Source organism: Salvelinus alpinus, chromosome 14 (genome assembly GCF_045679555.1).
Source record: "Salvelinus alpinus chromosome 14, SLU_Salpinus.1, whole genome shotgun sequence".
Classification (NCBI taxonomy): domain Eukaryota; kingdom Metazoa; phylum Chordata; class Actinopteri; order Salmoniformes; family Salmonidae; genus Salvelinus; species Salvelinus alpinus.
Genome location: NC_092099.1, coordinates 7440451 through 7466586, shown reverse-complemented (window position 1 = coordinate 7466586; position 26136 = coordinate 7440451). Strand labels below are relative to the sequence as shown.

General features: G+C 43.7%; 1 protein-coding gene across 19 annotated transcripts in view; it reads left to right on the top strand.

Moving 5' to 3' along the window:
- The window catches only part of LOC139539159 (E3 ubiquitin-protein ligase MYCBP2-like), a 233145-nt gene that overhangs the window by 46200 nt on the left and 160809 nt on the right, over positions 1–26136 (top strand). For all 19 annotated transcript variants that reach the window (XM_071342003.1, XM_071341989.1, XM_071341984.1 and 16 more), the window contains exons 8-11: positions 5244–5343; positions 6096–6169; positions 19202–19340; positions 19744–19820. In XM_071342003.1, the coding sequence (XP_071198104.1) occupies positions 5244–5343; positions 6096–6169; positions 19202–19340; positions 19744–19820 (390 nt within the window). The remainder of the gene's footprint in view (positions 1–5243; positions 5344–6095; positions 6170–19201; positions 19341–19743; positions 19821–26136) is intronic.

The window sequence follows — 26136 nt, the reverse complement described above, 5'->3', positions numbered from 1 at the left end:
AGCAAACTTAGGCATATCATGCCAGCAACAAACGCTGACACTACACATCCAAGTATATCTGACCAAATTATGAAAGACAAGCATTTAATTTTGAATTCTGTAAAGTAAGTGTGGAAGTGGTGAAAAAATTGTCTATCAACAATGACAAGCCACCAGGGTCTGACAACTTGAATGGAAAATTACTGAGGATACTAGCGGCTGATATTGGCACTCCTATTTGCCATATCCTCAATTGAAGCCTACTAGAAAGTGTGGGCCCCCAGGCCTGGAGGGAAGCAAAAGTTATTCCCCTACCTAAGAATAGTAAAGCCCCCTTTACTGGCTCAAATAGCCGACCAATCAACCTGTTACCAACTCTGAGTAAACTAGCCAGTTATAATTGTAATGGTTTAGCAGATTATAAAAAAAGATCAGTCTTTACATGGCTAAAAGAATAGGAATATAACATATACTGTTTACAGGAAAGTCACTCTACATCCTTAGATAAAGTTAATGGAAAAAGGAACGGGGTGGTGAAATATTTTTCTGTCATGGACAAAGGAACTCAAAGGGTGTGATGATATTAACAAATTTCGATCTGAATGTGCAAATAATCAGGAATGATTCGCAAGGAAGATGGTTCCTTTTGAATATGAAAGTGGATGAAAAAGTGATATGGCTTATTAATCTATATGGTCGAAATCAGGATGATCCATACTTCTAAGACATTTATACCAATTTATTGAACTTAAAGGCAACAAATGATCTAATCATTATGGTAGGAGACTATAACACCGTGTTAAGTACCTCAATGGACCGTAAAGGTAATAACTCTACAAACTATCATCACCGTGCCCTTTAAGGAATTCACAAATATTATGGACACATTAGAAATAGTGTATATTTGGAGACTAAAAAACACTGACCTAGTGAGATATACATGGAGGAGACTTAATCAAGCTAGTCGTCTTGACTACTTTCTTTTCTCTTTCTTGCATCAAATGTTAAAGTTTTAATAGGAGACCGAATGCGATCGGATCATCATCTAATTGGCATTCACATAACTCTTATAGATTTTCCACGTGGACGGGGATATTGGAAATTTAATCAAAGTTTACTGGAGGACAACTTATTTTTAACTAAGACAAAATAATTTAACTGAATTTTTCCAGTATAAAATAGGTTCAGCAAGTCCCCTTATTGTTTGGTATACCTTTAAAAGTACCTTCAGAGGTCATTCAATTCAATATTCATCAATAATAAAAAGAGTTTCTGGCTAAAGAGACAAGACTAACAAGGGAAATATATTAACTAATAGTACAGGTAGATGGCAATAAAAACGACACTACAGAGATACAAAATAAGTCAGAGGAAAAACAAAAAGAACTTGAACTTATTCAAGAACGATCTAATGTAATCTATTACAAAAATAAAGCAAACTGAATGGAGAAATGCACCAAATTCTTCCTGAATCTCCAACACAGGAACGCTAACAAAAAGAATTTGCAGAAGCTCGATACTGAAGACGGAGTCATCTATGATTCTCCGAATTATATTTTAAGAGGAAGCTAATTATTTTAGGCAGATGTTCTCTTTTCCATCTCATCCTCTCCCACTGAATGACGATTATGGTGAGGAATTCTTTCCAAATAATAATAAAATAAATAAAAAATTTACAGAAAGATCAGTGCGAAGGCCAAATTATAGAGGAATAGGCTATTAAATCCTTTCAGTCTGGAAAAACCCCAGGGCTTGATGGCATACCGGTAGAGGTATATCAAGTATTTTTTGATATACTAAAAGCTCCATTGCTAGGTTGTTTTAACTACTCCTGTAGAAATGGTAGTCTGTCAGGTACTCAGCAGGAAGGTCTGATTTCTCTATTATTAAAACAAGACCCAGATGGCAAATATAAAGACCCAGTCTATCTAAAAAACTGGAGGCCCCTTACACTTCAATGTTGTGATGCAAAAATACTAGCAAAATGCATAGCACTTAGAATTAAAAGGGTTTTTACCAGGTATTGTTCATCCTGATCAGACATGTTTTTTTACATGGACGATACATTGGATATAATATACGATAAAGACTAGAAATAATAGAACATGATGAAACATAAGAAGCCAGGAATGGTATTTATAACGTATTTTGAAAACGCATTTGATAAAGTAAGGCTGGATTTTATTTATTAAATGCCTGGATCTTTTCAATTTCGGTAAAATGGGTAAAAATGATGTGTAGCAACCCCAGGTGTAAAATAGTAAATAACGGCTACTTCTCAGTGTCAAGAGGAGTTAAACAAGGGTACCCGCTAATGTGGAATATTTGGGGCATAAAGTCATCGATATGTGTTGCGTAGAAACCTGAAGTGGGTGGCCAGCAGAGATGGATGGGATGAGGTTTGGGATGTGGTAGTGGGAGTGGAGTTGCTGTGTGGCGGAAAGAATGATGGTCAAAGATAAAAAATAAATAAAAAGTCAAAATAAAACATAATAGAAAGTCAGTTTGAATGACACGGAGGGGCAGTGTTTTTACAACTAATGCCAGTTTGCCTGAGGCTGATGTCGTGAAGGTGTTTGTACACATGCATATACACACACTCTCATTCAAATTAACACATACAAGAACACACACACACACACATACATGTAATAGTGCCAGACATGCACACAAACATATACAGTTGGCATTGCTGTTATGATTATAGTTGTCCTTGATGTCCTTTGTTTTACATTATTTATTTATTTTTTGAATTTTTTGCTGTTTTCTTCTGTCTTTTCCTTTTTTCTCTTTAGTTCATTCTCTTGGTTGATGGTGCATTGGGGGTGTTCTTGGGGGTGGGGAATGGAATTAATTGTATTTTTTCTTTCTTGGGGGTGACTGTGGGAGGTGTCTCGAATGGTTGAGGGACACCTATAGGGGAATGTTGGGGGGATCTTGGAGGGTCGGGTTCACATTTTTTGGCCTGGTGGTAGATCTGTCCATTGACCCTGGATGCTTCTGTGTGTCGCTCTGAATGGGAATCTGTTGGATGACTGGTATGATGTTGTTGAGTGGCTTCACTGCAAGTATATTGTATGTTTTGGATATTCAATAAATAAAAAAAATACACTTTTGGATTTTTTGTTGTCCAGATACAATGCTACTTTACAGTAAACAAATTGACAAGACTTTCAGCACGCTTATAGGTAAGGACATTCAACAAGCAAGGCACTTACACAAATGACTGATGGTTGGCTGTGAGAAATTGATGTGGGGGCTGTTTTATTAGACTTCTGTGTGACTTGATGTTATCAATCATAGTCTATTGCTGTAAAAATGTGTGTGTTATGGCTTTACACCCCCTGCTAATTGTGGATAGAGTTACCTGTCTAACATAACACAGAGGGTATTCTTTATTGGAAGCATCTCCAACAAAATCGAGGTAGAATCAGTAATTCCCCAGGGCAGCTGTCTAGGCCCCTTGCTTTTTTCAATCTTTACTAACAACACGCCACTGGCCTTGAGTATAGCCAGTGTGTCTTTGTATGCGGATGACTCAGCACTATACACGTCAGCTACCACAGCAACTGAAATGACTGCAACACTTAACAAAGAGCTGCAGTTAGTTTCAGAATGGGTGGCAAGGAATAAGTTAGTCGTAAATATTTATAAAACTAAAAGCATTGTTTTCGGAACAAATCATTCACTAAACCCTAAACCTCAGCTAAATATTGTAATGAATGTGGTAATTGAGCAAGTTGAGGAGATAAACTGCTTGGAGTAACCCTGGATTGTAAACTAATGTTCAAAACATATTTATAGAACAGTAGCTAGGATGGGGAGAATCAAGCGCTGCTCTGGTTTCATAACAGCACTATCAACAAGGCAGGTCCTACAGGCCCTAGTTGTCGCACTGAGACTACTGTTCAGTAGTGTGGTCAGGTGCCACAAAAAGGGACTTAGGAAAATTGCAATTTGCTCAGAACAGTGCAGCACGGCTGGCCCTTGGATGTACACAGAGAGCTAACATTAATAATATGCATGTCAATCTCTACTGTCTCAAAGTGGAGGAGAGATTGACTTCATCACTACTTGTATTTGTGAGAAGTATTGACATGTTGAATGCACCGAGTTGTCTGTTTGAACTTCTAGCACACAGCTCGGATCCACATGCATATGCCACCAGAACAGACTGTTGGAGGCGCACAGTACTACATCTAGCAACTCATGCAAACAGTAAAATTTGATTTAAAAAAACATAAAAATACACTTCATGGAACAGCAGGGACTGTGAGGCAACACAAACGGGCACTGACACATGCATACAAACACACAATAACATATGCACTATACACACACGTATCCATGGATTTTGTGTTGTAGATATTTGGTAGTAGAGTAGGGGCCTGAGGGTACACACTTAATATGTTGTGAAAGCTGTTGTAAGTGTATTGTAATGTTTAAAAAAATGTATAACTGCCTTAATTTTGCTCGACCCCAGTAATGGGGATCCATAATAAATACAAACACTGTAAGCTACTTCCAAACAACACTGTATAACACAAGATCTAAACGCATATCCCCATGAAACTGATTGAGATCAAATGGTTGGCATGGAGATGATGCATGAATGTTTCACTGGTGAAACTTGAATTATAACTCACGATTGTCAGTGAGAAATGTGAAGGGAGAGTGACCACAAAGGTTTGTGCGTAAAGTAGGTCTGCACAATTGTCATGTGCAATATCCATATCACAAGAGGCTGCACATTTTTTTAAATGCCATGAATGTAACATTCAAATGTAATAAGGGTCCCCTGTGAAACTCTGACCAACACTTTGATTCCTACCCTGTCACAACTTCTACCGTATCTGGCTTTTTCATTCGTTGTCATGCCAAACACCAATCATAGAATCAGGATACACATTTTATTTATATGATTCCAACAGAGAAAGTGTTTTGATTTAAATCACAAGTAAAATTGCATTTGGAATATTTGCTAAAAAAATTGCAGTCATATTATTTGCCCATATTGTGCAGTGTAAAGGTAAAGAAACTCTCGCGCAGTACGTTATTCAGATCTTCAGCTCTGGGGAAAAGGGATCCAAGGTGGCGGGACAGGGCGCTTACCTATGGATTTGCAGCCTTGGCCTTGTTTGTATTCCTTTCCAATGTGCTACACATTCAAACTCTCTAATGGCTGGGTTGCTTTTGTGAGTTGTGACAAATGCAGTCCTAAAAGTGTTGTACAAATATTGATAAATTTATGCTTTTACGCGCAGGGCTGCCTGTTGTACCGGGATATGAGTAACAACCACAGTATGTCGGCCATCAAGATCGACCCAGAGACTCTGGAGCATGAGGGAACCATCACTATGCCAGGTACATGATAACACACAGTAACATCTCCTTCTTCCCAATAGTGTGTGTTATAATAAACAATGCACATATTTTTTCATGTACCTGTTTGTAAGCTAGTGTGAGTTTTTGTAATCACCCGTTTACTTACTGTTGTCTTGAACCGATGAACCTGGCCTCTGAAAATACATTTATTTTTAGATTAACTTGGACACATTTCATATTTAAACCTCGTAAAAAACTTCTGGGCGCTTTTAAACCGCTCGCCCGGTGATTGACAATAGACCAAACCTTTTAGCCAGCCATATCATTAATATACTCTTAAGGCTTGTAACTACAATGTTTTCAATATTCATAATATTTCGATATCATCATAAATAATGGATTCCAGAAATTAATCCTGATTTTAAACTAGGAAAGGGTTGAAACAGAACCAAATGGCCACAGGTCAAAGATGGCTACATAGCTTTATCAATTCAATGGCAGACACTTACACACTTCCTCAGGATATTGAGAACCAAATCTCTGTCTAGCTAGCCCTGTTTTTTGTTTTACAGTATGCTATGTTAATATTAATCTCAAAAATATAAGTAAAATGTACCATATCATGGACGGACACACTTGCATTTAATAGAGAATAATGTTATATTAACTTCAACAGAGGCCAATGCACAATGTTTCGGCTGAATTTCTTTGTCAACAGCAGGACAAATTCATCTCCCTATTCTTTGGATATTATAAATGCACTTCTCCTTTGAACTCTGTCCTTTTCACAGGTCTACAGGCAGACGGCCAGAGCGTAGTCTTCACTGACGGAGAGTACATCAACCAAATCGCTGCCTGCAAAGACGTGAGTCTCCATTCACACACACACACACACACACATACTCACATTAATCTGCTGCAATGGCGCTAAAATTATTATTTTATTTGTATTTTTCTTGAGAGAGAGGAGTGGATGGGTACAGACTGAAGTCATGTAGTCCTGTGCCTAATGTAGGGGAGAGATTGCTATTATACTATAATGTAGAGAGTCATTCCCGCCGGACCTGCAGACCCCGATGCACGGTCTGCATTTTTCATGCTGCTGGCGGGAACGGCCGGTCAGACAGTCTACTTCGGGATAAAAATGTTTTTTATTCCTCAGATTCTTTGTAATCTTTTTGTATTGTATGGATTATCTATTATATTAAAGGCACCTCTTTGTCGCCTTATTCAAACACACTAATAGGTGTGTTTGAAATTCTTACTGCTTCAAGTTCAAGTACTGCCTCTCGTCTCTTTTGTTGGGCGCGCAACATCAAGTGCGCCATATGTGTGGTCTATAATTAATTAGCATGGGCAGAGAAGCACAAGGCAGTTGTCTTTTCAAGGAGATTTACTTCCTAAATATGATAGTCTATAGTTTAGGCTGCTACATTGACTGGAAATAAATATTGATAACACATTTATCCGTCTTTGCCTGCAAATCGTCCTGCTCCTAAAAGTAAAGCAAAACGTTGCTCAAGTCAAGTGCCTGCTCTCCTGTTCAACTCTGGCTCTTTCAAACTACATCCAGTCAATTGGCTGATATGGCCCAATAATAGTCTACCGATAACATAATACAGCCTAATGGGCCACATGAGATTCTCTGGCCTTTTAACCGATTTCTTAAGGTATTTATGTATATTTGTATCTGCAAAGCGAGCTACGTCACATACACCTAAAATAATATTGTGGGACTTTCACATACTGTACTTGTTCCCCTAAATCTATTGTTTAGTTTTTCTACATACAAGACTATTTGTCATTCAGGAGTGATGGTGGCTACTTTGTTCAAATTCACAGGGCAGAATATTCTCACTCTTGCGCTCTCTTGCTATTTCTCTTTCTCACACACACACACACACACACACACACATACACATACACACACACACTGTCTAAAACCTACTCGCCCTGTAAATCACAAACTCTTAGTTATTTAAACAATCTTCAGTCCGGTACGGTGATGTATGCCAGCCACCTTCTCAGGCAGCCAGCCACCTTCTCAGGCAGCCAGCCACCTTCTCAGGCAGCCAGCCACCTTCTCAGGCAGCCAGCCACCTTCTCAGGCAGCCAGCCACCTTCTCAGGCAGCCAGCCACCTTCTCAGGCAGCCAGCCACCTTCTCAGGCAGCCAGCCTCACTCTGTCATCTCTCTCAGCTGAGGCCCCCACAGCTTTGTCACAGACGTGTGTGTGTGTGCTTTCTATGTGTGTGCAGGAGGAGAGAGGGCTAATAAACCAGCATGTGACCATTATCTTCATTGTTAATCCTCCCAGGCAGATGCAGGCCTATAGATGCATGAGTAGTAAGCAGAAATAATGGGGAGGGTGGAGGGAAGGACGTGAAATTCATACATGTGCGTAAGGCTTCAGAGGCAGATGTATCAGATCAGTCCCTGGATAAAAGTGGGAGGTAGGGTTGTAGAGTGAGGTGTGGGAGAGAGAGAATGTCAAATTGGCTTTTTACCAAATTACAGTACAACAGACCACGTATTCACCCTGCACACCCTAATTGACAAATTAACAAACCAAAACAAAGGCAGTCTTATGCTTTATTGATTTCAAAATAGCTTTTGACTCAATTTGGCATGGGTCTGCTATACAAATTGATAGAAAGTGGTGATGGGGGAAAAACATACTTTATAAAATCCATGTAAATCTAAGTTTGCGGTTAAAATTGTCAAAACACTGTTCTTTCCACATGGCCGTGGATTGAGACAGGGATGCGGCTTAAGCCCCACCCTCTTCAACATATATATAAACGAATTGGCGAGGGCACTCAAACAGTCTGCACCTGGCCTCACCCTACTAGAATCTGAAGTCAAATGCCTACTGTTTGCTGATGATCTGGTGCTTCTGTCCCCAACCAAGGAGGTCCAACAGCAGCACCTAGATCTTCTGCACAGATTCTATCAGACCTGGGCCCTGACAGTAAATCTCAGTAAAATAAAAAATAATCGTGTCCCAAAAAAGGTTCAGTTGCCAGGACCACAAATACACATTCCATCTAGACACTGTTGCCCAACAGCACACAAAAAACTATACATACCTCTGCCTAAACATCAGCACGACAGATAACTTCCACAAAGCTGTGAACGATCTGAGAGACAAGGCAAGAAGGGCTTTCTATGCCATCAAAAGGAACATAACATTTGAAATGCCAATTAGGATCTGGCAAAAAAATACTTAAATCAGTTATAGAACTCGTTTCCCTTTATAGTTGTGGGGTCTGCTCACCAACCAAGTATTCACAAAATGGGACAAACACCAAATTGACTCTTCATGCAGAATTCTGCAAAATATCCTGTGTACAGCGTAAAACACCAAATAAAGTATGCAGAGCAGAATTGGGTAGATACCCGCTAATTATCAAAATCCAGAAAAGAGCCATTCAATTCTACAACCATCTAAAAGGAAGTGATTTCCAAACCTTACATAACAAAGCCATCACCTACGGAGATTAAGCTAGAGAAGAGTTCCCTAAGAAAGCTTGTCCTGGGGCTCTGTTCACAAACAGACTCCACAAAGCCCCTGGACAGCAACAGCAAGACAATTAGACCCAACCAAATCATGAGAAAACAAAAATATTATTATTTGACACATATTTACCAAAAAACTGAGCAAACAGGAATGCTGTTTGGCCCTAAACAGAGAGTACACAGTGGGAAGAATACTTGACCACTGTGACTGACCCAAAATTGAGGAATGCTTTGACTATGTACTAACTTTGTAAGCATATCCTTGCTATTGAGGGAGGCAGACCTGGCTCTCATGGGTAGACAGGCTATGTGCACACTGCCCACAAAATGAGTTGGAAACTGAGCTGCACTTCCTAACCTCCTGCCAAATGTATGACCATATTAGAGACACATATTTCCCTCATTACTCATACCCACAAAGATTATTTTTTTAAAGCAATTTTGATAAACTTCCATATCTATTAGGTGAAATACTGCTGTCACAGCAGTAAGATTTGTGACCCGTTGCCACAAGAAAAGGGCAACCAGTGAAGAGCAAACACCATTGTAAATTCAATCCATATTTATGTTGATTTATTTTCCCTTCTGTACTTTATCTATTTGCACGTTGTTATAACACTGTACATAGCCATAATGACATTTGAAATGTTTCTATTTCTTTGAAACTTTAATGTTTACTGTTTATTTGTGATTGCTTATTTTGCTTTTGTTTGATCTATTTCACTTGCTTTGGCAATGTAAACATATGTTTCCTCTGTCAATAAAGCCCTTTTGAATTTAATTTAATTGAGATGCTCCCTGCATCATCAGTACTGGTCAGGAGCAGCCTGTCGAGTGCCGGCAACCTACCGCGGAGGAGAGAGACAGAGGGAGGGGGAATGTTATTGACAAAGAGAGGGGAGGTGGGGAGAGGAGGTGCTAGGCAGTGGATAGGCTACGGAAATGGGAGAAGGGGGAGGGAGAGAGGATCATGTGCTCAGCAGGAATCAATGTGTGAAATCATCCCACAGTGCAGCATCGCACCGTCGTGGGCCCCACCCAGCTGCTATCTATCATGGCTCAGCCCCAGCGCTAGCCCTAGGCTAGCCTCCCTCCCTATTCCCACTGCTTGATTTGTAGATCGGGAGGTACCGAAACGCAAAGTGATCGCAATAGGGGGGAGGGGTGGGGAGTGACCTGGGTGGCTCTGAGGTAACGGAACGCATGAGAAAACAAGACACCAGCGTAGCCGGACAAATCAAACAGGTAGCCTAAGCTACTATCTATGAGAAAGAATGTTTTATTTACTTCAAGGCCTACATTTTATTGCTGGACCCCAGAAAGATTAGCTGCTGCCTTTGTAACAGTATAACTTTAAACCGTCCCCTCGCCCCGACACGGGCGCGAACCAGGGACCCTCTGCACACATCGACAACAGTCACCCACGAAGCGTCGTTACCCATCGCTCCACAAAAGCCACGGCCCTTGCAGAGCAAGGGGCAACACTACTAATAGGTTTCAGAGCAAGTGACGTAACTGATTGAAACGCTACTAGCGCGTACCCGCTAACTAGCTAGCCATTTCACATCCGTTACACTCACCCCCCTTTCAACCTCCTCCTTTTTCCGCAGCAACCAGTGATCCGGGTCAACAGCATCAATGTAACAGTATAACTTTAGACCGTCCCCTCGCCCCGACACGGGCGCGAACCAGGGACCCTCTGCACACATCAACAACTGACACCCACGAAGCGTCGTTACCCATCGCTCCACAAAAGCCGCGGCCCTTGCAGAGCAAGGGGCAACACTACTAATAGGTTTCAGAGCAAGTGACGTAACTGATTGAAACGCTACTAGCGCGTACCCGCTAACTAGCTAGCCATTTCACATCCGTTACACCTTGGCAACAGCTAATGGGGATCCATAATAAATACAAATACATTGTACAACTGGCAACAACAAGCTGAATTGTGACTATTCCACACTGAAAACGACCGGTCATAAGCAATGACAATGGCTGGTAATGTTCATCAGCTGTTGGCCTGAGTGGAGCTGTTGGGCAGTTGGCTTGAATGGGAGGGCATTGATGTTATGGCCAAGAGAAACGGTCAGTCTTACAGACAGGTCAGGAGCTCTAGTCTTCATCAGCGCACCTTGCTGTCTCGGTGCACAGTTCCTCTGTAGTAACAGCTCCATAGGTATCTAGTCCTCAATGGCCTAAGTGTAGCATCCACCTGGGTGATGCCTTGGCAGCTGAGGCGGCAAAGCACACCACACATCAGCCATGGTCCGGAAAAGTCCCTTCTACGAGCGTTATCAGTCATCCCATCTCCGCGCACAGGCCTTATCCTTCTTAATCTATGGATTTCACATGACTGGGCAGGGGTGCACCCATTTTTTTGTTGTTCCATGGGTGGACTTGAAGGGCATAGGGCCACCCACTTGGCAGCCAGGCCCACCCACTTGGCAGCCAGGCCCAGCCAATCAGAATGAGTTTTTCCCCACAAAGTGGCTTTATTACAGACATAAATGTTCCTCGGCTCAAATGATCTCGCAGGGGTAAGAAGCTGGATGTGGAGGTCTCGGCTGGCGTGGTTACATGTGGTCTGCGGTTGTGAGGCCGGTTGGACGTACTGCCAAATTCTCTAAAATGACATTGGAGGCAGCTTATGGTAGAGAAATTATAATTTCATTCTCTGGCAACAGCTCTGGTGGACATTCCTGCAGTCAGCATGCCAATTGCATTTCCTCAACTTGAGCCATCTGCGGCATTGTTGTGTGACAAAACTGCACATTTTAGTGGACTTTTATTGTCCCCATTTACAAGGTGCACCTGTGTAATGATCATGGGGTTTAATCAGCTTCTTGATATGCCACACCTGTCAGGTGTATGGATTATCTTGGTAAAGGAGAAATGCTAACCAACAGGGATGCAAACAAATGTGTGCACATTTGCACAAAGCTTTTTGTGCGTATGGAACATTTCTGGGATGTTTTCTCTTTGATCGGGGGCATCGTCATGCTGAAACAGGAAAGGGCCCACACTCAAACTGTTGCCACAAAGTTGGAAGCACAGAATTGTCTAGCATGTCATTGTACTCTATGCTGTAACGATATTTCCCTTCCTTGGAACTAAGGGGCCTAGCCCAAACCATGAAAAATAGCCCCAGACCATTATTCGTCCTCCACCAAACTTTACAGTTTGCACTATGCAAATCAAATTTTATTTGTCACATATGCCGAATACAACCGGTGTAAACCTTACTGTGAAATGCTTACTTACAAGCCCTTAACCAACAATAAAGTTCAATAGTGTTTAGAAAATATTTACTAAATACACTAAAGTGAACAAACAAAAAAAATATAAATAACACAATAAAATTACATAACAATAACAAGGCTGTATAGGGGGGTACCGGTACCGAGTAAATGTGCGGGGGGTACAGGTTAGTAAAGGTAATTTGTAAAGTGACTATGTATAGATAAACAGTGAGTAGCAGGGGGTGTCAATGCAAATATTCCGGGAGGCCATTTGATTAATTGTTCAGCAGTCTTATGGCTTGGGGGTAGAAGCTGTTAAAGAGCCTTTTGGTCCTAGACATGGCGCTCTGGTACTGCTTGCAGTGCGGTAGCAGAGAGAACAGTCTGTGACTTGGGTGACTGGAGTCTTTGACCATTTTTTGGGCCTTGCTCTGACACCGACTAGTATATAGGTCCTGGATGTCAGGAAGCTTGGCCCCAGTGATGTACTGGGCCGTACGTACTACCCTCTGTAGTGCCTTATGGTCAGATGCCGAGCAGTTTCTATACCGGGGGGGGGGGGGGGATGTTCTCAATTGTGCAGCTGTAGAACTTTTTAAGAATCTGGGACCCATGCCAAATCTTTTCAGTCTCCTGAGGGGGAAACGGTGTTGTCATGCCCTCTTCAGGACTGTCTTGGTGTGTTTGGACCATGATAGTTCGTTGGTGATGTGGACACTCTAGACCCGCTCCACTTCAGCCTTGTCAATGTTAAATGGGGCCTGTTCAGCCCTCCTTCTCCTGTAGTCCACGATCCGCTCCTTTGTCTTGCTCACATTGACGGAGAGGTTGTTCTCCTGGCACCACACTGCCAGGTGTATGATGACCTCCCTATAGGCTGTCTCATCATTGTCGGTGATCAGGCCTACCGCCGTTGTGTCGTCAGCAATCTTAATGGCGGTGTTGGAGTCATGCTTGGCCACACAGTCTTGGGAGTACAGGAGGGGACTAAGCACGCACCCCTGAGGTGTCCCAGTGTTGAAGATTAGCATGGCAGATGTGTTGTTGCCTGCCCTTAAGACCTGGGGACATCCCATCAGGAAGTCCAGGATCCAGTTGCAGAGGGAGGTGTTTAGTCCCAGGGTCCTTAGCTTGGTGATGAGCTTTGATGGCACTATGGTTTTGAATGCTGAGCTGTAATCAATGAATAGCATTCTCACATAGGTGTTCCTTTTGTCCAGGTGGGAAAGGGCAGTGTGGAGTGTGATTGAGATTGCGTCATCTGTTGATCGGTTGGGGCGGTATGCGAATAGGAGTGGGTTTCCGGCATGATGGTGTTGTGAGCCTTGACCAGCCTTTCAAAGCACTTCATGGCTAACGACGTGAGCGCTACAGGGCGGTAATCCTTTAGGCAGGTTACCTTACATTTACATTTAAGTCATTTAGCAGACGCTCTTATCCAGAGCGACTTACAAATTGGTGCATTCACCTTATGATATCCAGTGGAACAACCACTTTACAATAGTGCATCTAACTCATTTAAGGGGAAGGGGGGAGGTTAGGAGGATTACTTTATCCTATCCTAGGTATTCCTTAAAGAGGTGGGGTTTCAGGTGTCTCCGGAAGGTGGTGATTGACTCCGCTGACCTGGCGTCGTGAGGGAGTTTGTTCCACCATTGGGGTGCCAGAGCAGCGAACAGTTTTGACTGGGCTGAGCGGGAACTGTACTTCCTCAGAGGTAGGGAGGCGAGCAGGCCAGAGGTGGATGAACGCAGTGCCCTTGTTTGGGTGTAGGGCCTGATCAGAGCCTGAAGGTACGGAGGTGCCGTTCCCCTCACAGCTCCGTAGGCAAGCACCATGGTCTTGTAGCGGATGCGAGCTTCAACTGGAAGCCAGTGGAGAGAGCGGAGGAGCGGGGTGACGTGAGAGAACTTGGGAAGGTTGAACACCAGACGGGCTGCGGCGTTCTGGATGAGTTGTAGGGGTTTAATGGCACAGGCAGGGAGCCCAGCCAACAGCGAGTTGCAGTAATCCAGACGGGAGATGACAAGTGCCTGGATTAGGACCTGCGCCGCTTCCTGTGTGAGGCAGGGTCGTACTCTGCGAATGTTGTAGAGCATGAACCTACAGGAACGGGTCACCGCCTTGATGTGAGTTGAGAACGACAGGGTGTTGTCCAGGATCACGCCAAGGTTCTTAGCGCTCTGGGAGGAGGACACAATGGAGTTGTCAACCGTGATGGCGAGATCATGGAACTGGCAGTCCTTCCCCGGGAGGAAGAGCAGCTCCGTCTTGCCGAGGTTCAGCTTGAGGTGGTGATCCGTCATCCACACTGATATGTCTGCCAGACATGCAGAGATGCGATTCGCCACCTGGTTATCAGAGGGGGGAAAGGAGAAGATTAATTGTGTGTCGTCTGCATAGCAATGATAGGAGAGGCCATGTGAGGATATGACAGAGCCAAGTGACTTGGTGTATAGCGAGAATAGGAGAGGGCCTAGAACAGAGCCCTGGGGGACACCAGTGGTGAGAGCACGTGGTGCGGAGACAGATTCTCGCCACGCCACCTGGTAGGAGCGACCTGTCAGGTAGGACGCAATCCAAGCGTGGGCCACGCCGGAGATGCCCAACTCGGAGAGGGTGGAGAAGAGGTTCTGATGGTTCACAGTATCAAAGGCAGCCGATAGGTCTAGAAGGATGAGAGCAGAGGAGAGAGAGTTAGCTTTAGCAGTGCGGAGCGCCTCCGTGACACAGAGAAGAGCAGTCTCAGTTGAATGACTAGTCTTGAAACCTGACTGATTTGGATCAAGAAGGTCATTCTGAGAGAGATAGCAGGAGAGCTGGCCAAGGACGGCACGTTCAAGAGTTTTGGAGAGAAAAGAAAGAAGGGATACTGGTCTGTAGTTGTTGACATCGGAGGGATCGAGTGTAGGTTTTTTCAGAAGGGGTGCAACTCTCGCTCTCTTGAAGACGGAAGGGACGTAGCCAGCGGTCAGGGATGAGTTGATGAGCGAGGTGAGGTAAGGGAGAAGGTCTCCGGAAATGGTCTGGAGAAGAGAGGAGGGGATAGGGTCAAGCGGGCAGGTTGTTGGGCGGCCGGCCGTCACAAGACGCGAGATTTTATCTGGAGAGAGAGGGGAGAAAGAGGTCAAAGCACAGGGTAGGGCAGTGTGAGCAGAACCAGCGGTGTCGTTTGACTTAGCAAACGAGGATCGGATGTCGTCGATCTTCTTTTCAAAATGGTTGACGAAGTCATCCGCAGAGAGGGAGGAGGGGGGAGGAGGGGGAGGAGGATTCAGGAGGGAGGAGGATTCAGGAGGGAGGAGAAGGTGGCAAAGAGCTTCCTAGGGTTAGAGGCAGATGCTTGGAATTTAGAGTGGTAGAAAGTGGCTTTAGCAGCAGAGACAGAAGAGGAGAAAGTAGAGAGGAGGGAGTGAAAGGATGCCAGGTCCGCAGGGAGGCGAGTTTTCCTCCATTTCCGCTCGGCTGCCCGGAGCCCTGTTCTGTGAGCTCGCAGTGAGTCGTCGAGCCACGGAGCAGGAGGGGAGGACCGAGCCGGCCTGGAGGATAGGGGACATAGAGAGTCAAAGGATGCAGAAAGGGAGGAGAGGAGGGTTGAGGAGGCAGAATCAGGAGATAGGTTGGAGAAGGTTTGAGCAGAGGGAAGAGATGATAGGATGGAAGAGGAGAGAGTAGCGGGGGAGAGAGAGCGAAGGTTGGGACGGCGCGATACCATCCGAGTAGGGGCAGTGTGGGAAGTGTTAGATGAGAGCGAGAGGGAAAAGGATACAAGGTAGTGGTCGGAGACTTGGAGGGGAGTTGCAGTGAGATTAGTGGAAGAACAGCATCTAGTAAAGATGAGGTCAAGCGTATTGCCTGCCTTGTGAGTAGGGGGGGAAGGTGAGAGGGTGAGGTCAAAAGAGGAGAGGAGTGGAAAGGAGGAGGCAGAGAGGAATGAGTCAAAGGTAGACGTGGGGAGGTTAAAGTCACCCAGAACTGTGAGAGGTGAGCCATCCTCAGGAAAGGAACTTATCAGGGCGTCAAGCTCATTGATGAACTCTCCAAGGGAACCTGGAGGGCGATAAATGATAAGGATGTTAAGCTTGAAAGGGCTGGTAACTGTGACAGCATGGAATTCAAAGGAGGCGATAGACAGATGGGTCAGGGGAGAAAGAGAGAATGTCCACTTGGGAGAGATGAGGATCCCAGTGCCACCGCCCCGCTGACCAGAAGCTCTCGGGGTGTGCGAGAACACGTGGGCAGACGAGGCGAGAGCAGTAGGAGTAGCAGTGTTGTCAGTGGTAATCCATGTTTCCGTCAGTGCCAAGAAGTCGAGGGACTGGAGGGACGCATAGGCTGAGATGAACTCTGCCTTGTTGGCCGCAGATCGGCAGTTCCAGAGGCTGCCGGAGACCTGGAACTCCACGTGGGTCGTGCGCGCTGGAACTACCAGGTTAGAATGGCGGCGGCCACGCGGTGTGAAGCGTTTGTATGGTCTGTGCAGAGAGGAGAGAAGAGGGATAGACAGACACATAGTTGACAGGCTACAGAAGAGGCTACGCTAATGCAAAGGAGATTAGAATGACAAGTGGACTACACGTCTCGAATGTTCAGGAAGTTAAGCTTACGTTGCAAAAATAAAATAAAATCTTATTGACTAAAATCTTATTGACTAAAATGATATAGTACTGCTGGCGGTGAAGTAGGCTGGCTAGCAGTGGCTGCGTTGTTGACTTTGTTTGAACGTGTAGCTGGCTAGGTAACCTCGACAATTACTCAAAAACTACACAATTATCTTGGATACAAAGACAGCAAAGACAACTATGTAGCTAGCTAACACTACGCTAATCAAGTCGTTCCGTTGTAATGTAAGTTGTAGTGTGAGTTTCTACAGTGCTGCTATTCGGTAGAAGTTGGCTAACTAGCAGTGTTAGCTAGCAGTGTTGACTAGGTAGGAGACGGCAGCGCAGCGCGGTGGACGAAAATAGCTGGCTAGTTAACCGAATAATTACTCTAACCAACTCTAAGCTACACAATTATCTTAGATACAAAGATAGCAAAGACAACTATGTAGCTAGCTAACACTACACTAATCAAGTCGTTCCGTTGTAATGTAATCGTTTCTCCAGAGCTGCTATGCTGCTATTCGGTGGCTAGCTGGCTAGCTAGCAGTGTTGACTACGTTACGTTACGAAAATAGCTGGCTAGTTAACCGAATAATTACTCTAACCAACTCTAAGCTACACGATTATCTTAGATACAAAGATAGCAAAGAGAACTGTGTAGCCAGCTAACACTACACTAATCAAGTCGTTCCGTTGTAATGTAATCGTTTCTCCAGTGCTGCTATGCTGCTATTCGGTGGCTAGCTGGCTAGCTAGCAGTGTTGACTACGTTGTTACGTTCGGACGAAAATAGCTGGCTAGCGAACCTCAATAACCTCAATAACTACACAATTATCTTTGATACAAAGACGGCTATGTAGCTAGCTAAGATCAAACAAATCAAACCGTTGTACTGTAATGAAAATGAATGAAAATGGTACAACTACCTGTGGAGCGAGGCGGAATTGCGACTGCACGCTCCAAACCGGAAAACCTTCACTTTCTTGGGCACAGGGACTATGGTGGTCTGTTTGAAACGTGGGTATTACAGATTCGGTCAGGGAGAGCTTGAAAATGTCAGTGAAGACACGTTCCAGTTGGTTCACGCAGGCTTTGAGTACACATCCTGGTAATCCATCTGGACCCACGGCTTTGTGAATGTTGAGCTGTTTAAAGGTTTTGCTCACATCGGCTACGGAGAGCATGATCACAGTTGTCCGGAACAGCTTGTGCTCTCTTGCATGCTGAAGTGTTGTTTGCCTCGAAGCGAGCATAAAAGGCATTTAGCTCGTCTGATAGACTCACGTCACTGGGTAGCTCGTGGCTGGGTTTCCATTTGTAGTCCGTAATATTTTTGGAGCCCTGCCACATCCGACGAGCGTTTTTCTTTTTTTTAAGCGTCCGGATTAGTGTCCTGCTCCTTGAAAGCGACAGCTCTAACCTTTTGCTCGGTGCGGATGTTGCCTGTAATCCATGGCTTCTGGTTGGGAAATGTACGTACGGTCACTGTGGGAACGACGTCATCGATGCACTTATTGATGAAGCCGGTGACGGAGATGGTGTACTCCTCAATGCCATTGGATGAATCACGGAACATGTTCCAATTTTGTGCTAGCACAACAGTCCTGTAGCGTAGCATCCATGTCAGCTGACCACTTCCGTATTGAGCAAGTCTCTGGTTTCTTCCTGTTTTTAGTTTTTGCTTGTAAGTAGGAATGAGGATATAATTATAGTCAGAGTTGCCAAATGGAGGGTGAGGGAGAGCTTTGTATGCATCTCTGTGTGTGAAGTAAAGATGGTAGAGTTTTTTTCCCGCTCTGGTTGCTCATGTGACTTGCTGGTAGAAATTAGGTGAAATTGATTTAAGTTTGGCTGCATTAATGTCCCCGGCCACTAGGAGCCCCACTTCTGGATGAGCATTTTCTTCTTTGCTTATGGCCTTATACAGCTCGTTGAGTGCGGTCTTAGTGCCATCATCGGTTTGGTGGTGGTAAATAGACGGCTACTAATGGTATACTTAAATACTAAATCATTTTGAATAAGTAATGAAGTGCAATAATGGAGATAGACATGAGCCTGCAAAGCTATCAGAGCAGAGAGTGGGAGAGACATCATAGAAATAGAATCTCAAGCACACACTTTTCTCTCCCCACAGCAACGGCCATGCATTGCTCTCAAAACATACAATATCGCACAAACCTAAGCCAGGGTCCAACCCAACTGGTATGTTGTGGCCTGATGCCATATCTAGCTAGCTAGGGGTGTGTCTCCATGCACGAACACACACAGTGTATGGTTGTCAAAATCGTCGTATCCAAATCTCTTTGCATGTCAGGAATACCTGACTTTGCGTGTTCATATGTGTGTTACTCAGGACTAGGTTTTCAAAATTCCAGTAATGTTCCTTAAAACACTCAGGTATTCCAGAATTCCTGGGTGGGTGGATTCTGGATTTCCTGCTTATTCTCTCCTGATTCTAGGAATCGTCCAACCAGGATTTCTGGAAAACCAGGACATTTTGAGATAAAGTTACAGAAATTGCCATGTTTCCCTCAGGATGGGTTTGTGGTGCGGATCTACGCGACCAGTACAGACCCAGCACTGCAGCAGGAGCTTCAGCTGAAACTGGCCAGGAAGTGTCTCCATGCCTGCGGCATCTCTCTGTTTGACCTGGAGAAAGACCTTCACATCATCAGTGAGTTCTACTGACTATGCTCTCGGGTAAAGTTTCCCCTAGGTACAGATCTATGGTCAGCTTCCCTTCCCCCAATCCTAACCTTAACCATTAGCGGGGGAAATGCTAAACTCAACCAAGATCAGTGTCTAGGGAAACTTCACCTTCTCACTCTGTCAAATATTGGCATGAGGCATAATCATATGTGTGTTTTTAGGTAGAGACTGTTGTCACTGAATCAGATGATGGACTTATTGTAATGTCTGGAATGGAATAAACGCAAACCACCATACCTTTCGATTCATTCCATTCCAGGGATTGCAATGCACCGGTCTCCACGTGTGAGTTCCTGTAATACATTTCTGGGTGTGTGAATTTGTGCGTCTGTGTTTCTCATATCAAAATGTGTTTTTGTGTTTTCAAGGTACAGGGTTTGACGAGGAGGCAGCATTGCTGGGAGCAGGCAGGGAATTTGCTTTGATGAAAACGGCCTCAGGAAAGGTAAGATCACCAGAACTGTACAAACTGAGATGCATGTGTGTTGCTGTGGGTGCAAAGAAGATTGAATTCGAGAAGCAGGCAATCGTCATTCTAATCTGATGTGACCAGCGACACAAGGGCTCTGCTCGGTCTGTTCTTCCTCATTATATACACACACAAACACACACTCCTTCTGCCTCACACAAGTCCATTAACGCTCCCTAACACAACAACATCTGCTTGAAGTTAACACATTTGAGCTACTTCAGTCATGTGACCACCAGTGTATTTACTAAGAACCAAATGGAGGCGAAACGGGGATAGACTAACATGGAATTGTCCAATAGTTTTCCGTTGCAAAGCGTTACCCGTTGCTATATATTTTTGGTGCACTGCCTCTTATGCCTAATTTCTTAAACGAACACATAGACACATGGCTCGACATTCAGTTCAAATTTTACTAAAACCATTATTTCGATAAGTAAATTCACACTATTTCATTCTTCTTCTAGAGGAAATAGTCTGATAAAAAAATCTGGTTGTTGGTTCTTTTAGTCATGTTGCCACAGACGCGACCAGTCATTAATTATGTTATGCAAAAGGTCTAGTCGTCTGTTCTCACGAGTGGTTGCTATGCAGGCTGAGTAAAGTTTTATTTCACTTGCTAGCTAGCAAGCCAACTTCAGCACCTGGAATGACAGTAAACTACTCGCATTTCCGTTAGAGCTTTGTGTTTATTGGCATTTTCAAAGATGTTGATGTGTGAATTGCTCTGGCTCAGAAAAAGTACATTTCTCTTCTGGACGCTTCACTATGTATGTTACAAGGGAGATTGCTAGAGTCGCTAGAGCGATGAGCTAAGTGAAGCCCCCCCCTGGCTGAACCCTCCCCTAACCCGGGCGACGCTGGGCCAATTGCGCGCCGCCCTATGGGACTCCCGATCACGTCCGGTTGTGATATAGCCTGGGATCGAACCCCGGTCTGTAGTGACGCCTCTAGTACTGCGATGCAGTGCCTTAAACCGCTGTGCCACTCGGGAGGCCCCAAAACACCATTATTCTAAACAGTGCAGGACACTTGCCAAGTGCAGTACAATAATGCTAAAATATAAACGCTACATGCAGACATTTCTAAGATGTTACTGAGTTAAAGTTCATATAAAGAAGTCAGTCAATTTAACATGACTGGGAATACAGATATGCATCTGTTGGCCACAGATACCTTAAATAAAAAGGTAGGGGCGTGGAGCCGAAAACTAGTCAGTATCTGGTGTGACCACAATTTGCCTCATGCAGCATGACACATCTCCTTCACATAGAGTTGATTATGCTGTTGATTGCTGCCTGTGGAATGTTGTCCCACTTCTTCAATGGCTGTGCAAAGTAGATGGATATTGTCGGGAAGGTGAGAATTAGGACATTTTCCGCTTCCAGGAATTGTGTACAGATCCTTGTGACATGGGGCTGTGTATTATCATGCTGAAACATGAGGTGATGGCAGCGGATGAATGGGCCTCAGGATCTCGTCACGGGTATCTCTGTGCATTCAAATTGCAGTCGATAAAATGCAATTGTGTTCGTTGTCCGTAGCTTATGCCTGCCCATACCTTAACCCCACCACCACCATTGGAGACTTTTTTTATAATGTTGACATAAGTAAACCGCTCACCCACACGTCTGCCATCTGCCCTTTACAGTTGAAACCGAGATTTAATCTGTGAAGAGCACACTTCTCCAGTGTGCCAGTGGCCATCTAAAGTGAGAATTTCCCAACTGAAGTTGGCTACGACTCCGAACTGCAGTCAGGTCAAGACCCTGGTGAAGACGACGAGCATGCAGATTAGTTTAAATTAACGTTAAATTCCTGCAGTCAGCATGCCAATTGCACGCTCCCTCAACTTGAGACATTTGTGGAATTGTGTTGTGTGACAAAACTGCACATTTTAGTGGCCTTTTATTGCCCCCAGCACAAGGTGCACCTGTGTAATGATCCTGCTGTTTTAATCAGCTTCTTGATATGCCACACCTGTCAGGTAGATGGATTATCTTGGCAATGGAGAAATGCTCACTAACAGGGATGTAAACAAATTTGTGCACCAACATGAGCGTAAAATAAGCTTTTTGTACATATGGAATGTTTCTGGAATGCTTTATTTCACCTTATGACACAAAGGACCAACAATTTAGGTGTTGCATTTATATTTTTGTTCAGTGTAGCTCGTCTGGTATGCTCGCGTCACTGGACAGCTCACGGCTGTGTTTCTTTTTTAATCTGTGATAGTTAGCATGCCCTGTCACATCCGACAATTGTCGGAGCCGGTGTAGTAGGATTCGATCTTAGTCCTGTATTGACGAATTGCCTTTTTGACGGAGGGCGTAGCGGGATTTCTTGTAAGCCTCCGGATTAGTGTCACGCTCCTTGAAAGCGGAAGCTCTAGCCTTAAGCTCAGTGTGGATGTATTCGTGCCTTCAGGAAGTATTTACACTCCTTTACTTTTTGTTACAGCCTGAATTTAAAATTGATTAAATTCTGATTTTGTCACTGGCCTAGACACAATACCCCATAATGTCAAGGGGAATTATGTTTTTAGAAATATTGACAAATGTAATTAAAAATGTAAATCTGAAAAGTCTTAAGTCAATAAGTATTCAACCCCTTTGTTATGGCAAGCCCAAATAAGTTCAGGAGTAAAAATATGCGAGAAAGTCACATAAGTACATGCAATCACTCTATGTGCAATAATAGTGCTTAACACAATTATCTGTAAGGTCCCAGAGTCAAGCAGAGAATTTCAAACACAGATTAAACCACAAAGACAAATAAGGTTTTCCAATGCCTCGCCAAGGAGGGCACCTATTGGTAGATGGGTAAAAATAAGAAAAGCAGACATTGAATATCCCTTTGAGCATGGTGAATGGATGATGTATCAATATACCCAGTCACTACAAAGATACAGGCGTCCAGAGAGAAAGGAAACCGCTCATGGATTTCACCATGAGGCCAATGGTGACTTTAAAACAGTTAGTTTAATGGCTGTGATAGAAAACTGAGGATGGATCATCAACATTGTAGTTACTCCAGAATACTAACCTAAATGACAGAGTGAAAAGAAGGAAGCCTGTACAGAATAAAAATGCATCCTGTTTGCAATAAGGCACTAAAGTAAATCTGCAACAAAAAAAATATCTTTGGAACTTTGGTTTTCCTAGATATGGCTACTATATTGGGATCACTACATATGATGGATTTGGATACTGCTTTAAAGCAAATTTCTGCAGCGTTAGTAAATAGATGTTGATTTCATTCTTGTCCTTTTTGTAACTACCTTGGTAGGTTGACCCATAACTTGAACCAGGTTGTAGGTACTGGTTACAGTTTGAAGCTTTTTCTTGAGTGGGCAGCTTGATGAAAGTCGGTCTATTTAAATCACCCAGAAAATATACAGTGGGGACGATGTCATCGATGCACTAAATAATGAAGTGAGTTTACCATATGCTGCCATTCTGTCGTGCCGTTCAACCACGACCACGACCAACAATTACAGTTCTTCAGATCACGTGATAGGATAGTCTCGAGCGAAGCTCGTCCAGTGTATTCTCCAGTTATAGCAAATTTGTCAATATAACGTGGGGTAAAGGCGGTTTATCCACCTGGCGACGTAGCCTCATCAGGTATCACGCACGGCCTCTATAATGCTGCTTCTTTTCGAGTTTTGGGGATTTGGGCCTGGTCCGGATGAACAGTATGTCCTTTGCCGGCAAATCATTGAAACTATTCATACCTTTCGAGGTTAGTGATTGCTGTTTTGATGTGCAGAAGCTATTTTCAGTCATAGGAAATAATGGATAGAAACAATATGTACAAAAAAAAGTTGAGATCAGCGAGGGAAAAACACACAAAATAGCACAATTGGTTAGGAGCCCATAAAACGGCTGCATTTCCCTCCAGCACCATTCTAATTCATAGATATTAAATGGTTGGAACAAACCGATACCAAAGATGTTCTACTCATCTATCTGTGCCTATACAGTTGTAAATGCTACATATTGTCACAGGGATCCAGCGCTTGCCATACCCTATGGCTTTGGGCCCACCCTTATGGTGCCAGTCAAAATCGAGCCAATGTTGCCAGAGCCAAAATGACTGCTAGTGCTTGGTTCAGTTTCTTAACAAATATGTTCAGTATTTTAGATTTAACAGGGTCTAAAATTACAGTAGTTTGGGCCAGGAGATTACAATACTGTCGCGACGTGACAACCATTTAATGTGATGACTGTTATTTTATCAAATCAATTAACTGTGATTCAATTAATCATGTAACAATTAACTCAGTACTAACTCGGGTCACCCCGGGAAAAGTTTGTTTAATGAGTTACCCGAATTAACTCAAGAATATATCAGAATATAGCATTATCATACCAGCCATCAATTAATGTATCTTTACCTCATCAGTTTCATTCTGAACGTCGTTGACTCCGTAAATCTGCACGACCCCTAACCTAAATGTAGAATCAGCGATACACAAATTGCTTAATTATTTATTTACTAACTAAATAATCACACAGAATTACATAAACACACACACAGTATAGATGATTGATTATTAACATAATGCAATGAAACACAGTCTCTAGTGGACTAACCCGATATGACCGCTTGTTACACAATGAAAGGGGTGGGGAAAGAAAGAGCGGGATAGACAGAGTGGGCTTATTGTACATACACGTGGAAGCTATGCTCATGAGAATTAATAATTTGCACATGAATGACCGCTCATTCGGGGAAAAAAATGCAATGTTTGTCTTTGTCGTCTCTGTTGAAATCACCCGGTCCTTCTATGGGAGTAGTTCGACAAAAGTCTCTGGTTTGTCCACCAGAGGTCACAATGTCCTTAGTAGTTGTAGGCTTCTTTGTTCTGTAGTGTTTGTTAGAATAGTTACATCGTACCACACGGTGTTGAGAGGGGTCTGTTATTCCTCCTGTTCGTTAGAATAGATACCTCAAAGGTACCGATGGTGAGGAGAGGAAACTGTTCTTTGCCGTCCGTCTTTGGTCGAGTTTCCTAGACTATTTTACATATACAGCTGCAGACTGTGAATGTCTAGTCTTCATCTTCTTCACTTGTCAAGTGTTTCAGAGGGTCTTACCATTTTCTGGTGTAGTAGTTTTAAACCAATGGTCACATATTCAGCCTGCGCTGCACTTAGGTCTGGTAGAGTCTAACCATTCGTGACGTCCGGCTTACACCGTCTGCCTGCTTGGTCTGTATTTAAATTGCAACCATTTCAGCGTGTGGACTGCGTCCTCACGTTCTCTGGTCTAGTTTTCAGAGGTTCCCACCATTTTGTAACGTTCAGTTCACGCTTTCTGTCACGCTGGTCTAATGTAAATTTAGTTAGCATTCCTTTTATGTATTCTAAAACTTAAAACGTATATGATTACAACATTTAGATGCAAACCTGGTAACTCGAGCATGTCTGCTTTCAGAGTTACAGTTATCTTGTTATACCATCCGTGAAGACGTCACAAAATGCTAAATTATGTGACATGATTATTGTTTGGATCCCCACCAACCATTTCCCACATTTTTTGTTAGAAATATTGTTTCAATGTCCAATCTTTTGATAATGTTTTGGCAGTGTTTCTCTCTACACACACAGGATTTTTGACTTCTCCATACTGCAGTGCAAGAGAGAGACATTTTACGACCGGTTGTTAAGTCATAAAACTGCCCCAACCCCCTCCTCACCCAGGAGCCAGAGTCCTCACCCAGGAGCGAGAGTCATGACCGTCCCCCTCTGGTGGTTTCATTCTTGTAATTATCCTGCAAGTTGCACACCACCATAACCAGGATGTCCTTGTTGTGGATCATCGTTGCGTTCCCCCTCTGGTGGTTTACCCTGGTAGGCTTTCTAAAAGCTGCAAACCACCACCAGAATGGCCAGGGGATGTCCTGATTGGGGATCGCCGTTGCGGTCCCCCTCTGGTGGTTTACCCTGGTAGGCTTTCTGCCAACGGAGCAGTCCAACACCAGAATGGGCAGCGGATGGCCGTTCCGGACCCGTCGTCTGGACGTCCAGGCTGGTAGATCTGCGCAGTAACTTAGGCAGATGTCAACAACGCACACACACTCACGAGATATATAATTACTTCACAAATGAGCAGCGTTGTGGCACTAACTGATGGTTGTATGGAGAACTTGTTTATGGCTCTATCACTTCCTAATAAGTGTCAAAGAAAATGAAACGAAAAGGAATTAAAGCATTAAAAAAAGATGTATACAAAACAGAGTTATCACACCTTAATTATCTAATAGGACCGTTTTCCATATATAGTT